Consider the following 15,838-nt stretch of genomic DNA (forward strand, 5'->3'; position numbering starts at 1 on the left):
GAAAATCATAACTATCTAGTCTTCAACTACATCAAAGACCCCAGAAGGATATAATATTAAGTTTTCCCATGTCCCGCCCGGTCTACGGCTGCTCAGACCCAAGTAAACACACAGAGGCCTATATTAATTAAAACTACTCAGGCTTACTACTGACTAGCTCTTACACTTAAACTCAGCCCATTTCTGTTAATCTATGTCACGACGTATTCCATGCCTTTACCTGTGTGCCATTACATGCTGCTCCCTGGATGGCGAGCTGGCTTGTCTCCCCCCACCCCCAACCTTCTTCCTGTCTCTCTCTTTGAATTTCCTGCCTAGCTATAACCTGACTTGCCATAGGCCAAATGGCTTTATTTATCAACCAATCAGAGCAACACATATTTGCAGTGTGCATAAAGACATTCCCCCATCAAGTGTTTCCTGTCACTTCTGTTGCCTCCTGCCAAAAGACAACCTAGTCCTTCTTGCTAGTGAAGGGCCATTGGGTAATCATGTCCCACCCAGTGAAGGTCCAATCTGTTTGACTCCCTAATGAGAAGCCAGGCTGCCGAGGCCTTTGCTCTGGATCACTGGCTGCGGTCCCCTTGGCCCTGGCCTTGGCATACCTGAGAAGTCCTCTGGACTTATGTGGAGTGGGCCTGAGTTCTAGCTTAGAGCAGGAGGGAACCCAGGGAGGCTGTATGACTGTCAGCTTTAGTTTCCTGGTCTACCCCCACCCTCTGCTCACCGCTCGGATCAGCCTGGTTCCAAGAACAGCTTGCCATCTTAAGAAAGGGCCTGGGGTAGGGCAGTGAGTCTGCAGATGGCTTCAAAAGTAGAGGGCACTGGTTTAGGGTTTGATGCAGGAATTTACCCTGGGCTAGGCAAAACATGCAGATAGGTATGGAGGTTTGTGGGACTGTTGACCTTGGGTCCCTTAGTGGTGGTGGGGACAAAACTGGCCCACAAGCCCCACTTCACAATAAGGTTGCATTGATCACCTATACTAGGCACAGAGTGGCAAGTATACAGAGGCCCCACCCACACCCAGAGGCTGGTTTTGCCACGAAGTCTGCAAAAATGGCTTGACATGGGTAAAATGCCTCCAAAAATGAAAACAAGAGCCTTGGTGCCGACAATTATTGGGCAACTTCAAAAGGACAATTGCTGCCATAGTACGGAGCAGCTGAGGCTCCTAGGTGGCCCTCAGAGTGACCTAGTGCCCTCTGAGTCACAGCTGTAGGATCCAGATGAGTGTCCTGGCTTGTTGTAGGTAGACAGGGTGTTGAATGTCAGTCCCTCTAATGCTGACCTAGTGATTCCTATGTGTTTAGGCACCAAAGTCAGGACTTAGAACAGCCTGCTTGGCTGGGAACCCATCAAAGGCATGACTGGGTTTGGCATACACTAAGACAGGGCTGCATCTGCCTCTGAGGAGGGTAACAAAGGCTTGGGCAGGGGACAGGGCTGGCAGGAGCAGAGGGAGGCAGCTGTCATCCTCCACCCTTCCACTGGGAGAGGGACTGACTGCCCTTCAACAGGCCAATCTGATGGATTTTCACAAACCTGGCCCTTTGGAACTCCAAATAGCCTAGAAAATTGGGGTAAGGGGTGAGCCATCAATCTCTTCCTTCTCTCCCTTGCCATCCCAGAAAGCATCTCTGCACAGGATCAGCAGTGAGCTTTCCCTTCCACCAGGGCTTCTCCAAACTCAGCTACAGGTTCTATCAGAAGCCATGTCTAAACTACTCACCATCTAGTTGCTTGCCCTCGGCCTGCCACCCTGCTAAGGATGGCAGGCTGTGAAGTACCTTGATGGCCTGCTGGTGGTATGGGGATTATAACGATTACCCAGGATGGCAAGATCTACTCAGACTAGTGGCCAGCCAGCCCCTGGCAGGTTAGAGCAAAGGACTTGCTATTGGGGGCACAGATACTAGCTGTTTCCAAACCACCAGAGTCATGGCTTTCTTCACAGCTGAGTCACAGGCCTGACTTTGCCTCCCTGGGGCTTTGGGTGTGGCACACAGCCCAGGAAGGGTAAGGGTTGTGTGTGTGTCTGTGTCTCAAAAGAACCTAAGGTGTAGAAGGCGAAGGAGATGAGGCTTGACTTAAGAACCCCAGACACCTATCTTGTCTGTCACCCAGCTTCTCCCAAGCACAGCCTGGAGTGAAGGGTAACCCAGAGGGGACATGTGTCCCAGTTCTCTGAGGGAAGGGCTTTCCAGACCATTCTACTGGTCAAGCCAGAATTCCAAAGCAGCTTTTCCCAGCCCACGGTATTGCTGGGTCTCTGTCCTTGGTGGGGCCTTTGAGGTCTCCCTGCCAAGGGCTGGCAGCAAGTGAGCCGCATTTGGCTTCATTATCACTTCATTTCCTGCCCAGGAAAGGTGCACAGGGGCTTTTAGACCTCAGCCAATGCTGGGGTTCAACAAAGGATGTCTACGGGATTGTTTCCCCGGGTCATGGTGACATGGCACGTGTTCCATGGGAACCATGAGAATCCTCAGTAGTCTAAGTTAGGAAAGGAGTGGGGGGATGGACTTTGTCCCAGTGCTTCAAGCTGACACCATGGGAAGACACCACAGGTGGTCTCTGGGAGGTGGCAGCCATGACTGCAGGACATCTCTTGCCAATTACCCAACACTGGGCCCAGATGAGGCCCCTCCTTGTCTGCTGGGAAAATATACACTTCTTTCCCTGATGCACTGCAGGGGTGCAAAGGGATGCTAGCTTCAGCAGAGTCGGCTGTCACTGTTGAGGGCAGTCCATGAGTGGCCATGGCCTTCTTCTGTCCTTGTGGGTAAATATCCTTTGAGGAATATCCTTTGTGGGTGAATATCCTTTGGACTTATTTGGCTTCCCACTGCCTTTTGCTCCTACATGGCTACAAGGCACGCAGCACCACACACTGCGAATGACTAAATCAACTGCCTGAGCCAAGCCCTGCCACCACGCTGGAAGCTACCTCACCAGGTATGTGTTTAGGCACTAAGTCAGGACAGAACAGCCTGCTTGGCTGGGAACCCATCAAAGGCATGACTGGGCTTGGCATACACCAAGACTAGGCTGCATCTGCCTCTGAGGAGTGTAACAAAGGCTTGGGCAGGGGACAAGGCTGGCAGGAGCAGAGGGAGCCAGCTGTGGTCCCCTACTCTTCCACTGGCTCTGGGGGATGCACACAGTTATCCTCTCAGCCAGACTGTGTTTATGTTTAGAGACCCTCGTGACTCTAAGGGGACAGGAAGCAGCTTCTGAAAATAAACAATACAGGATGGGGAAAGAAAATAAGCCATCTGGATGGAGACAGTGTACATGAGAGTAGGTTAAAGGGGGCTCCCTCCATGAGGACCCAAGCTGAGCTGTGCTGAGACCTCCTGTTGGCCAAAGCAAAAAGGGAAATGTGTCGAGCTGTTGGGCTTCTAAGGACGGGCAGCAAATACCAGCTGCTCAGCTCAACTGGTCAGTAGGTTCAGAGGCCTGAGTGTCTACAGCTGGGTACCTCAATTACAGGGCCTCGTGCACTTCTCTCCACATGTGGGACAGCTGGAGCTGATACGGATGGGACTGATGACCCAATCCTGTGGGGACTGCTGCTGCTGAGATTTGGACCTTGGGTCCGTTTGCCCAGTCTAGGCATCTGCCAGACACTGCATCTCTCCCCTGGAAGGCCCAATGGTTGAGAGTTCTGTGGGCATGCTCACAAACATGAAGTCAAAATCACTCACGCTTCCTGATCTCATGTGTTTAAGAGTATTTGGTAGTTCCTGAACAGCTGTCCCCTCACCCAAGCACTTGACATGCCTGGGCCATGCTCTCTTAGAGGAGTCTCACCCCAGCACCTGACACACTTGGGCCATGCTCTCTTAGAGAAGTCTCTGGATCCCTGTTCTGACCCCAGGCCCTAGACAGGTCTCATTAAGTCTATTCCTCAAACTGTGGCCTCAGAGTCTCAAAAAGACTTGGCCTGCCCCATTGTTGACTGTTCTGGCCTAAATTGCCCACAGTCCTTCCTGATGACACTGGGCTACCGAGCCCTAGGAGGTGACCCATAACAAGGGCACCTTCTCTAGCCAAGCATTTAAAATGGATCACCTTCAGCTGGGTACAGTTCAGTAGCAGCGCTTCTACCTCCCACTCCTCCCCTGGAGAAAAGGCAGTATCTGCCCTAACACATCTCAAGCGCCTGGCTCAAAACGAGACATTGAACTCTACAACATGTAAAGAGATTGGAATTTTGACCCCAGACAGACCATCTGGAAGCCAGGAGGCGGCGACCCCATTGCCGAAGAGCCCCATGTGGACCGGTAGTCGGGTGTGTGCCTGCAGCTCACACAGCAGAGCCATGGGACAGTCCCCAGAAGCCAAGGTGTAGCCCGGGGCACTTCCTGAGTGTCACTGCTGCAGTCAGTCCCCAGCCATCAGTTTAATAATGGAGTTCTTTAGGTTGACCAGTTCAAGCCAGACCCACACCCCATGCAAGCTCAGGGAAGCAAAACACAGGGTTCCAGTTCTAATCCCAAACCCCTCACCTGCCTGCCACCTTGCATATTAGGGCTCCAATCATGTAGCCAGGGCTCGGTGCAGACTCTTGGGAGTGCCCAGAAATGGGTTCCAGCAGGCTGATGGGAGGTGCAGCCACCAACATGGAGACATAACATGGAGACCTCAGATGGCCCAAGCTTCACCTCTCTTGTGCTCCCCAGAGACCCATTCCCAGGACCCCACTGTGGCTATCTTAGATGATAAGCATCATACCAAGATTCAACAGCCCTGTCCCTGGCTCCAGGCTGGCTACCAGATCTGGAAACAGCCATGGATGGCACCATTTCACAGCTAGGGAGGGGAAAGTTCTGCAGTGAGACCCACATTGTTGGGCCTAGAAAAACAGGGTACCTCCTTAAGGGGAGTAACACAGGGGCAAGAGCCAGGTGTGACTCCATACCCATTCCCAGTGCCTGTGTGGGACCTGTCTACCAATGAATGATACACAAATGTGGTTACCAAGGAAACCAGAAAAGAGCAGCGGAGATGCTCTGCTGGTCCATCCCCTCCTCAGAGTCCACAGTACAGCTTACTACCAGCTACCCTTCCAGCAAGGATGACTTGATCACATCACTGAGGCCATGTCTGCTGAAGGGTGAAGGACTGGTCTTCAAGGATCCTGAAACTGCAGGTGGGTATGTGCAGCACCAGTACTGCCCTAAGCTGGTAGGTGAGCCCATCTTACCTGTGTCCCCATGGAAGTCCCCACAGGCCACCAATCTGCACATGAGAGACTTACCTCATACAGCAGACAGCCTAGGGACCAGATGTCTGACTTAAAGTTGTAGCCATTCTCATGGATCCTCTCTGGTGACATGTAGTATGGTGTTCCCACTGCAATACAAGGGGTGGACTTAGGAGCTGGGCCTCAGTGGGGCAAGAACAGGGGTTCAGGGAGAGAAGATGTGGCTTGTCCCCTCCCTGGTTAGCTGAGATAGCTGCCCATGTTAAAAGAACTTTAAGTGGATCCCCAGGATCCCTCAGATTTAAGAACTGGTTAGGAGCCACATAGCCAGGGTTCAATACAACTGTTCAATGCAGAAAAGCAAGTGACATTGTCCCTTTAGGTAACAGTTTGTATGTGGACAGTCCAGAACAAGCTCTCAACAGAAAAGAACGACTGTCCTTGTTGACTAAGCCACATGAGGGGAAACTGAGGCTGAGGCAGGTCAAGAGGCTTTACATAAAGGGTCGATCCATTAAAATGATCAACTTCATGATGACAGAGTCCTTCAGTTCACCAAAGATATTCAGAGCTGAATGGCAAGCTAGGGTGTAATGGTTTGAATGAGAAAAGTCTCCCATAGGTTCAGGTACTGAACCTTTGAACCCCAGTGATGGTGCTGTTTGGGAGGTAATGGAACCTTTAAGAGGTACAGTCTTGCTGAAGGAAGTTCGTCAGTGGGGTGTGCTTTAACCCCACTTTCAGGTCATTATGATCTCGCAGCTTCCCACTCTGGCTGTCTGCTGCTATCTTAGTCACTGTTCTGTTGATGTGAAGAGACACCATGACTAAAACAAACTGGGGAGGAAAGGGTTTATTTGGCTCACACTTCCACATGATAGTCCATCAGTGAAGGAAGTCAGGGCAGGAACTCAAGCACGGCAGGAACCTGCAGGCAGGAGGTGATGTGCAGGCCATGGAGGGGAGCTGCTTACTGGCCTTCTTACTCAGCCTGCTTTCTTACAGCACCCAGGACCACCAACCCAAGGACGGCCCCACTCACAATGGGTTGTGCCCTTCCACACCAACACTACTTAAAAAAAAGAGCCCACCGGCTTGCATACAGTAAAATTTTATGGAGGCATTCTCTCAATTGAGGCTCCCTCCTCTCTGATGACTCCACCTTGTGTCAAGTGACAAAAAACTAGCCAGGACAGCTTCTGTGCCTCCCTCAGTATGGGCTCCCCCTCTGGAACTGTGAGCTAGAATAAGCCTTTTCTTCTGGTCACGGTTATTTTATCAGCAAGAAGAAAGTAACTAATCCACCGGGATGGAGAAAATTACCTCGGGTCTACCTGACACAGACTGACACCTCACCAAGATGGTTTGGGTCGGAAACATCCCCTCCCCCAAAGACTACATGCTAACAGTCCCCAGCTGATGGCATAATTGGGAGGTGGTGGGATCTTCACCTCTGTTTTGTTCCAGACGGGGGTATAAACTTCTCTGGGCTGTGGCTCCTGAACTCCCCGGGCAGGACAGCTCTGGTCCACGGCAGGAGTCAAGGGGACATGGGTATGCTACATAACAGGCTGTGCATGTCTTCACTTTTTCTTTGCAGGCCAATGCTCCCTTTATTCAATAGATGATGGTCTGCGACGTGGTTCCCATGAACTCAAACATTGAACCATGACTGTTGCTTCATCATGACAGCAGCCATCACTTAAAGACATGGTTGAGAACTGGACATCCTATCCTGTACTCATACTCTATGGTTATAATCAGACTGGTGGCTGCTCAGTAAAAGAACTGCCAGCAAACATGTGCAGCTGTGACTTCTTGAGGGCAAGTGGGATATTAGGAATAAACATCTGTGCACACCAGTAGTGAGAATACAAAACAACCCAAAAACAAAAAACAAAAACAAAACAAACCAATGGCCAGGTGTGAAGTGAAGAGGTGTCACAGCCAAACCACAGGACAGAATCCACAGGTCTTGGTCAGTAGAGGGAACCTAGGGACAAGCAGCACTGGATTCCAGCACCCAGGTGCTACAGTTGGAGGCAGCCGTAATACAAGGATGATGGTGCAGGGCTAGCCAAGAGACAGAGATCAGAACTGTGTCCCAGCAAGGCTGCCCTTGTAGCTCTTCCCACTTGTTCTGGGCCCCTTTGCTATCTGCTAGGCCCAGGCAGGAGGGACTCTAAGGTGGGGTGATCTGCAGGAAGCCTGGGTCAGACCTGTGTGTGTCAGCCTAAGTTCTCCTCCTAAAACCAGTTCTAGCTGCCATCATTCACTTCTGAGCTCTGCTCTACTGTGTTTGTGCACTGGGAGCTCCAGCAAGGCCGGCCACCACTTCCTCCCTCTGGCTCTGCAGCAGGTCCTGGCCACAGCCTGCATGAGAGCCAGGGTTGCTAAAGAGAGGCAGGAGAGCTGTTTCCCACTCCTTACCACTGCTCTTCCACCTCACTGATGTGGTTTTTAAAATTTTTTTTTCTTTTTTGAGACAGGATCTCACTATGTAGCCAGATGATCTGAAACCCTCTACATAAAACAGTTTGTCCTGGAACTCACTCACCTGCATCCTTCACTTCCTTTTTCTGTTGCAGTGTGGGGGTTAGAATCTGGATTTTGCCCATGTTAATGCTCTACCCTTGAACCACACTTCCAGTCCTTGGGTTTGTGAAGCAGCATCTCACTAGGCAACCCAAGCTGAACTTATGATCCTCCAGCCCCTGCCTCCTCTGCTGGAATTACAGATGTGTACCACCATGCTCAGGGAGGAACTTTCTTCCAAGATGCTGCCTACATTTCACCCATCCACCTGTCTGTCCTTGTCTAACCACTCACCTATTACCTGCTCATCAGAACCCATTCACACATCCGTCTGTCCCTACACCTGCCTTTCCATCTGGTGGTTGATGGAGCTGTGGCCCAATGCTGGATGGACCCTGAGGTGAGTGTTGCCCATCCCAGGATGTGTCTAGCAGGGTCAGGACGGGCCTGCACTGAGCAGAAGTCCTAGCAGAGTCACCAGGAAACGTTCTAGTAAACATCTAGCTAAGCAGCACTATCCAGGCTTGGAGTTTGGACACTTGTCCCTCTCCTAAGCTTCTGGAAGCACATGGCCAATTTGAGATGAGCCCCTGAGCCTTATTCACCCACCTGCTTCATCTGGGAAAGAATCACGAATAGCTAAGAGCAGTTTGGCCCATTCTGGAGGGCACTGTACCCTCTCCGCTGGTCCCCTGACCCAGGCTTCCTCACAGGCTGTGGGGCACTATACTTTGGGTGGAGTGTGCAACTTTTGCCAGGGGAGTAGGAAGCTGAGCAGCACAGCACTCCCTGCAGCTACGCCACTTTAGCTGGATTTTCTATCCAGGTAATGACAAATGAGGAAATACAATGGAGCATAACACATCACTTGTGTGTACAGATGAAATAACAGACCTGAAAGAAACCCACACTTGCAGCAGGCCACTGGAGAGTGTGTCTCCAGACCCCAGGGAAGGGTGATGCTGGAGAACCTGGAGAGAAACTGACAGGAGAGGGTATCTCCCTGGGCAGTGTTCTGTTCCAGAGGACACAGGTCACCTTGCACCAACTAGTTTCACATGTGCAGCAGAGCGAGCCTTGCCTGGTCTCAGTCCCTCCTCATAGCAGGGGACAGGACTGCACAGAAGAAAGAGGAGCCTACCCAAGCCTGACCTTCCTGAGTCTTCACCCTAGAACTGGGGATTCCAAACCTAGCAGAAACCAGAGAACATGGACCTCAAAGTGGAAGGCTGACTGAAGAGCCCTCCCACAGGCTGAGGGAAGAGTACTCCCACAACACGCTGCCCTGTCCAAACATACAAGCAGGATTAGAAATGCTCACTTGTTTGAGATACTAGACATGAAAAAGGCCAATGTCTGCAAGCTGCCCTTCCCCAGGTGACGTCATCCACCAGGTGGGACTGAAGCCTGGACTCCAGGATAGATGACAGGCAGAGCTATGCAAACTGCCCCCTGGTGTGACTGTTCTGGCCACTCTCCAGCCAAAGGCCAAGATGCCTTGGTTTCTCATCAGGGATGCTCTCATGCTTAGTAGTCAGTTTTCCTGACTGGACAATGAAAGGTGGGGATTGAAACAGTGTTTGGTCCTTGGTGAATTCTCACTAATGAGCGAGCATCCCTGGGGATGTCTGTCTGTGTGAACCACAAATCACCTCACAGCATGTTGTGGTCGCACACAGCAGGGTCCTGTGCATGGCAGCACAGGCATATGACAAGGAGAGCTCTGCTTCTCCCCACCAGGTGTCCCTGCCCCAGGCAGCTTGGTGGGACCCCTCTCTCCATCTGTCTCCACACCGTGGGCTGGTGGTCCTTGGAAATCCACCTGGACAGAGATGCTCTCTCACCCATGTGACAGTGACCACTGGTGTGGCCTTACTTCTCTCAACCTCGGTCTCCTCCGCTAAACGAGGAAGAAGGTCCTGGGTATGAGGCCATCTTATAAAAGCAAACTGTTTCTCAAATATTTCTAAAGCCCACCTTTTTATGACCTGCCCCTTCAGTGAAGTGAATGGACACTGAAATGCAGGGTGGCTGGAAGCTGAGGTAGCTGTAGATCCTGGGTGACACTGGGCTCCTCCGGGCAGAGTTTAGACTCTCACAGCCATCCTCTCACTAGCTCGTCAGTGCCAATCTGTGGTCCCTTTGCAGTCACACAGCCCAGCATGGTGCAGGGACAAAATGGTCTGCAAGCCCAGGACCGGGCCAGGCCTGGGAAGCAGCTGTGCCCTTTGACTGCTGGTCCCTGATGGGGTTGTCCCCAAAGGGCTCTGCTCCCCAGTCCCAGAGAGACCAGGCAGCCCCACAAGGTCTGAGCCTGAACAACCTCCCTTCCTGCCCCGGCCAGTCTCAGCCTGAGGCACCCTGTCACCACTGCCAAACACAAGGCTTGCATTCCTGCTCTCCAGACCCACCATTTGTCTCGAAGCTGCTGCCGTTGCTTGGAGCGAGACACTTGCTTGTAGCTTGTGAGCTGTGTATAGGCAAATCTTTCATTTTTCTTTCATTATGCCGGCGTGTACTGTCACTTAATTTTTATGTATGCAATCCTTCCTGACAAATATGATCTGCTGCCTAGTAATTCGTCTGACGCTCATTCTGTTCCGAGCTCTAATTACGGCTCCTATTCCTGACACTGAGGCAGCCGCTCTGCCACCGCTGGGTACCGCACCTGTCAGCCTGACCATGGCACTGACTAATGCCCTTTCATGCCAGCTTCCTGTTAGCAAATACAAGCATAAGGAGGGGCCAGGGAGGGAAGGCAAAGAACAGATTTGCATAAGCCCAGCTCTGGATCAGCAGCTTTAGGAGATGAGGAGGTTGCCAGGACAATGTGGCTACTGCCCCAGCATCCTTCACATAGTAGGTGCACATTAGATGCAGAAGAATTCATAGCCACATACAGGATGAGAAGGGCCCCTACATCCTTCCTGTGTCATGGTGTGATAGCAATTAGCTCTAGTTCTTGCCCAACCAGACTTATGTGTACTTAGCTGTGTACTGGCGGTAGAGGGTGCTTTCCTCTGGACTTTAGAGACTTTTGGTCCTGGGTTCTGAGTCTGCACTGCCAACCTCCAGGATTAGAGTAGGAACAGAGGAAGGGCCTTGGCTCCCAGAGCTGGCCCAGCATCCTCAGCCCCATGGTGCCTTCTGGACCGTAGTGCACATGGCCTGGCACAGAGATGGGCCTGGGAGGGCACCTTGCACCCATCTTGCAGGGTCTGCTCAGGAGGCCTGAGGAGGTGCCCAGCTTGTGGGGGCAGCCTCTTCCAAGTCCCAGTTCCTCCTCATTAATGTAATAAGTGTAGCAGTCCGAGCGGATAAAATCACACTGTCGGAGCAGCCAGGGCTCTGCCATCCCTAACGAGGCGATCCTAACCAGCTCTGACTAGTCATTGCAGCCTTCTTCTCCAAGACAGGACAGAGTGGGGCTTAGGCCTGACTGACAGGCCCAGGAGGCACTGCCTTTGCTCTTCGCTTACTGTTTCCCTCTGCATTCCGACCTTTTCCAAACTCTTAAGCCAAATGGGTTGAGGTATGTTATCAGGGATAGAACACTTACTTGCCTAGCATGTGGGAGACCCTGGGTTCTGTCACCCCACACAACAAAGAAAAGGCATCCAAACTCAGTAAACAGGTGAGGCTTCCTTCCAGTCACGGAATCAGTAGCTGGGGATCCCTGATGGATCCCCTGGCCCTGACCTTGTGGAAGAAGTAGGTACTGAGCAGGACAGGCTGGCATTGTAGTCTCGGCTCTGGGGGACACCATGTGACCTTGAAATCACTCCAACTCCCTGAATTCCAGTTTCTAGATCCTGTGGCCTCTGAAGGTCAGTGGACATGTAACAGCATCCTCAGGTCCTTGGGGACAGCCCCTACACAGCCTTTTCTTGGGGCCAGGGAACCAAGGGAGTCAAACGTGAGGCTAGCCCAGGTATTCCTGGGTCAGGTGGAGGCCCACCCTCATCACACTCCTGCAAGCAGCTGGCTCATTTCTCACAAGTGCATGCTTTGAGTCTCAGCCATCATGACCCAAATGAACAGCGACAGTTTCCAGAGGGAAGTTTCCCCCAGAGCTCCCGTGCTGCCACCGAAGCTGCTGTTACATGTGGCTGGCTGCAGGTGTCCAGGTGTGGGGGGACTGGAGCTGAAGAGTGGATGGGACTGAGTAGAACTAGAGGTTTTTCTGGGAGGTGGCCACAGACCAGACATGCTGGCCCTTTTCCCTTCTGCCTCCCCTAGTGATACCCAAGAGATGCTGGGAACTGACTAGGGGAGAGTCGGGGAGATGCCTGCCTCTCATGGATTCCTGATGACACCCTGCTACACCTGGGCTAACAACACAGGACACTGTCTCTGTGCCCCACTGCTATGCGGCTCCATAAGCTAATTAAAGGGAAGAGGCTCCATTTCATCACTCAAGCTTCCTGCTTGGACATACAGGCACATCTAACCAGAAGCTCATCTGATTGAGGCTTCTCCCTCTTCCTGTCCCTTAACAGCCACCCTCTCCACACCCCCAACAGGGGCATCAAGGCCTGTACCCATACCCAAGCACCCAAGCTCATGCACCCTTCCCCCAATTGGATATAGGTCCTACCCAGTTGCTCATCCTCCACAGTCCAGCCGTCTAGCCCCAGACCCCAAGACTGACTTCACAGTCTTACAAGCAGGTCCACGTGGGGAGCTAACAAGAGCACAGCAAGAAGACCACAAAGCAGGCAGAGGCAACCTACTCTGTATGACAGGGTCTGTTGGCCTTCCAGAAAGTACTCAAGAGGTGCCCTAGGGTATAGGGAGACCTCCAGTGGCCTATCTGGGCCTCAGTTTCCTCTACTCTGGATCTATACCAAAGCAAGAGTGAACTCTAGGGGCTCAAAAAACATCTTCCCCATACTACGCAAATGCTTCCAGGAGAACGTCTGCCCTTCCTGCCAGGTCACCCAGGCCTACAGGGGCTGCGGGGAACACAGGTCCCTTACCTAGTGAGTGGGCTGCAGTGGTCTCCGAGCTGAAGAAGCGACCCAGACCAAGGTCGCCAAGCTTCACAATGCCTGTAGCTGTGATGAACACGTTGGCGGGCTTGATGTCTGCAGGGTGAGGACATGGGGTTGGTGTGGGAGAGTAGGCTTAGAAGGGATAGAAGGCCAGAGGTCTGGGAGTGACCATGAAGACCCTCACTCAGGGAAAACCAACTCCCACTGAAACATCAAAGTCCATAGGCAGGTCCCTTTCTCTGAGGCTTCTCTGCAGCTCTGCTTGCCACCCAGAGGGACCCCGGGACAGTTGCTCCCCAAGCCTCATTTTTTTTACCTATAACATGAGTCTATCTCCTTCAGCTTCCCAGATTGGACATGAGTGGGGAGCAGAGATCTCTACACTACTGTCTCCTTTTGTACAGCAGCCGCCCCATGCCAGAAGACTGGTAACCAACTGTACAGCAGACACCCCCTGACGTCACCCAGGGGGTACCAACTGAACAGGTGAAGGGACAAATGGAGACATCAGTTTTGACACCTTCCCAGCAGGCTTCACACCTCAGAGTGTCTCTCAGAAGTACTCACTGGTGTCCCTCCTCACTTCCTGGTGTGGGATGGGGTGTAGTTTGCTTAGCCAACTCCTACCAAGGTGTCAAAGCCCACAGGGAACTTCCTTTCTCTGTGCAAAACTGGCCTCAGTACCAGAATTGGCCACGTCTGGGACAACTGGAGACAACTGCTGAGGTGGCCCGTTCCTGAAGCTTATGTGATGACTACTGGCATCGGGTAATTCCCTTGCCCTCACAGGTGCTTCCTGACATGGAACAGATGTGAATGCAGCTATTGGATAGCCTGGGTGGGGAACATCATTCTCAGGGTATCTCCTGGGGCACTTGGAGATCTCAGGACTGGGGTCCCAGGTCCCATGGGTCACGCACCTCGGTGCATCACACGTCGGGAATGCATGTGTTCCACAGCGCTGCACAGCTGCACAAAGTATTTCCACACGGTCCTCTCAGGAATAAGACGCTTCTGCTTCTTGAAGTACTGTAGGGGGACAGACAGATAGGCCTGGGTGAGCATGCTTCCAGGAGGGGTGACACCGTGGTGGGGGCTGAGCAAACAAGGCGGGGCCAGATGCTGTGTCCACACCTCTCTTCAGCCCCATGAACTCTGTACTGTGAGATCAGAGCCTGGCCCACAGGGATCCTGGGGAAGGGACACTCACCCTCATCCCTGGCCTGGTGTGGGAGGAAGGCATCCAAGCCATGCCTGAGAGGTAGCCATTGTTGCCCCCACATCCTCAGAACCAGCAAGTTCCAGTGTCATGTGATTGTTAAAGGCATAGAAACCTTGGGGAGATGGGCGTATCTTTTTCAAGCAGCCCTTTGGTTTCAACAGGCATTAATCTGCCTCCTGGCCTAGTGTCTTAGGGTATCTACTGCTGTGATGAAACACCATGACCAAAGCAACTTGGAGAGGAAAGGGCTTATTTCATCTACTACTACCATACTATAGTCTATCATGGAAGGAAGTCAGAACAGGAACTCACAGGGAGGGAACTTGGAGGCAGGAGCTGATGCAGAGACTGTGGAGGGGTGCTGTTTACTGGCTTCCTCTTCATGGCTTGCTCAGCTTGCTTGCTTAGAGAACCCAATACCACCAGCCCAGGGGTGGTCTCACCTACAATGGCTGGGCCCTCCTCTATCAGTCACTAAGAAAATGCCCTACAGGCCTGCCTGCCCACAGCCAGATCTTATGGAGGCTTTTTCTCAATTGAGGCTCCCTCTTCTCAGATGACTCAACCTGTGTCAAGTTGACATAAGATTAGCCAGGACCTAGTAAACCACATTCAATCCTCCAGGAAAAAAGAAACAACTCCCCCAGGCTGCACTGAGAGAACTGAAACAGAAGGTTCTGGAAAGAGAATGCAGGAACACATTGCTGAGGTAACAGCTGTGTGTTGGGGTGCGTGAGCTCCTGGGCACCAGGCCTGTGCTGGGGTGCAGGGCAATGACTGGCACCCCAGTTTCCTGGTTACCAAGCTGTTATTCCAGTGGCAAGCAGCAGCACTGTGGCCTTCGTCAAGTAAATACTCTGGTGTGGGAAGCCAGAACTACCAGGATGCCCCCCCCCCCCCCCGGGCGAGGGAACGGGAGTGGAGGGAAGGCTGGTGTGCACAGGCCATGCTGCTGGGCCCTCGGGAAGCATGACGGCACTGAGGCTACAAAGTGGAGGTCAGTTAGGCCTTCGAGCTCCTCATCACACCTAACGACGGTGGGAACCTGTGACGGGGACCATGCCCAGAGAGACTAAGCAGCAGGTGCAGTGAGCTGGGATCCAGAGCTGGGCACCTCCAGATAAAGAAAGGGCCATGACAGCTTCTGGCCTGGAAGCTGAACCCCTTGAGGCTCTCCTGAGGCCCTTCTAGGAGGAGCTGGAGGGCTAGCTGTCCTGGTCTCCCAGAAGACCTCTGCTTTGGGCCACCCCCAGGCCTCTGCGGGAGGCTGGGCGGGCTGTTATTTATACCATAATGTTATTTGGTCCTCATTATAGTGTTTACGTGGGGACATGTGCAGTCGAGAGTAGTGATTTTCTAAATGTCACATTCTATAAGTGCCAGCTGACATTTAGTAGGAAAGCGCAGAGTCTCTGGTGGGTTTCAGACAGTGACGGCTCTGGGTTTCACCAGCCCTGTAAATAACGCCAACACCGTGGCTGGCTGGCTCCTGAGGCTCTCAGGACCTAGGCCCTGCTGACCAGTGACCTCTAACTGAGGCTAGTGGGAACACTGTGGTGTGTGTGACCCAGGCTTGGGGTTGGCTGCAAAGGCTGGGTCCCCTGGATACCTAGAGAAGTCTAAGTGGGAAGGGGTGTGGCAACAGATCATACCCAGCAGTGTGCTGGGTTTGAGGAAACTGGGCATAGGTGCCTGCTAAGTCATCCCAAGTGTGTCCAACTATGGCACTGCCCCAATTCCCCTGCTGGCTGGAGCTGCTATAGCCCTGGCCCTGCCCGTGAGGAGGCCTGTGCAGTCAACTGATGCAGGCAGGGAGGAGAGACTAGGGAGGGAAGCCGGGGCAGGAATGGCCTCCACACTACCCCGTTCTTTGTGGAG

General features: G+C 52.6%; 1 protein-coding gene across 3 annotated transcripts in view; it reads right to left on the reverse strand.

The window, feature by feature from the left end:
• Nek6 (NIMA related kinase 6) overlaps positions 1-15,838 on the reverse strand; it is a 77,357-nt gene that overhangs the window by 5,746 nt on the left and 55,773 nt on the right. For all 3 annotated transcript variants that reach the window (XM_052726391.1, XM_052726392.1, XM_052726390.1), the window contains 3 exons: positions 13,659-13,767; positions 12,724-12,831; positions 5,264-5,358 (listed from right to left, as the gene is read on the reverse strand). In XM_052726391.1, coding sequence (XP_052582351.1) covers positions 5,264-5,358; positions 12,724-12,831; positions 13,659-13,767 — 312 coding nt within the window. The remainder of the gene's footprint in view (positions 1-5,263; positions 5,359-12,723; positions 12,832-13,658; positions 13,768-15,838) is intronic.

Source organism: Peromyscus californicus, unplaced genomic scaffold (genome assembly GCF_007827085.1).
Source record: "Peromyscus californicus insignis strain IS unplaced genomic scaffold, ASM782708v3 Scaffold_7__1_contigs__length_154581171, whole genome shotgun sequence".
Lineage (NCBI taxonomy): Eukaryota > Metazoa > Chordata > Mammalia > Rodentia > Cricetidae > Peromyscus > Peromyscus californicus.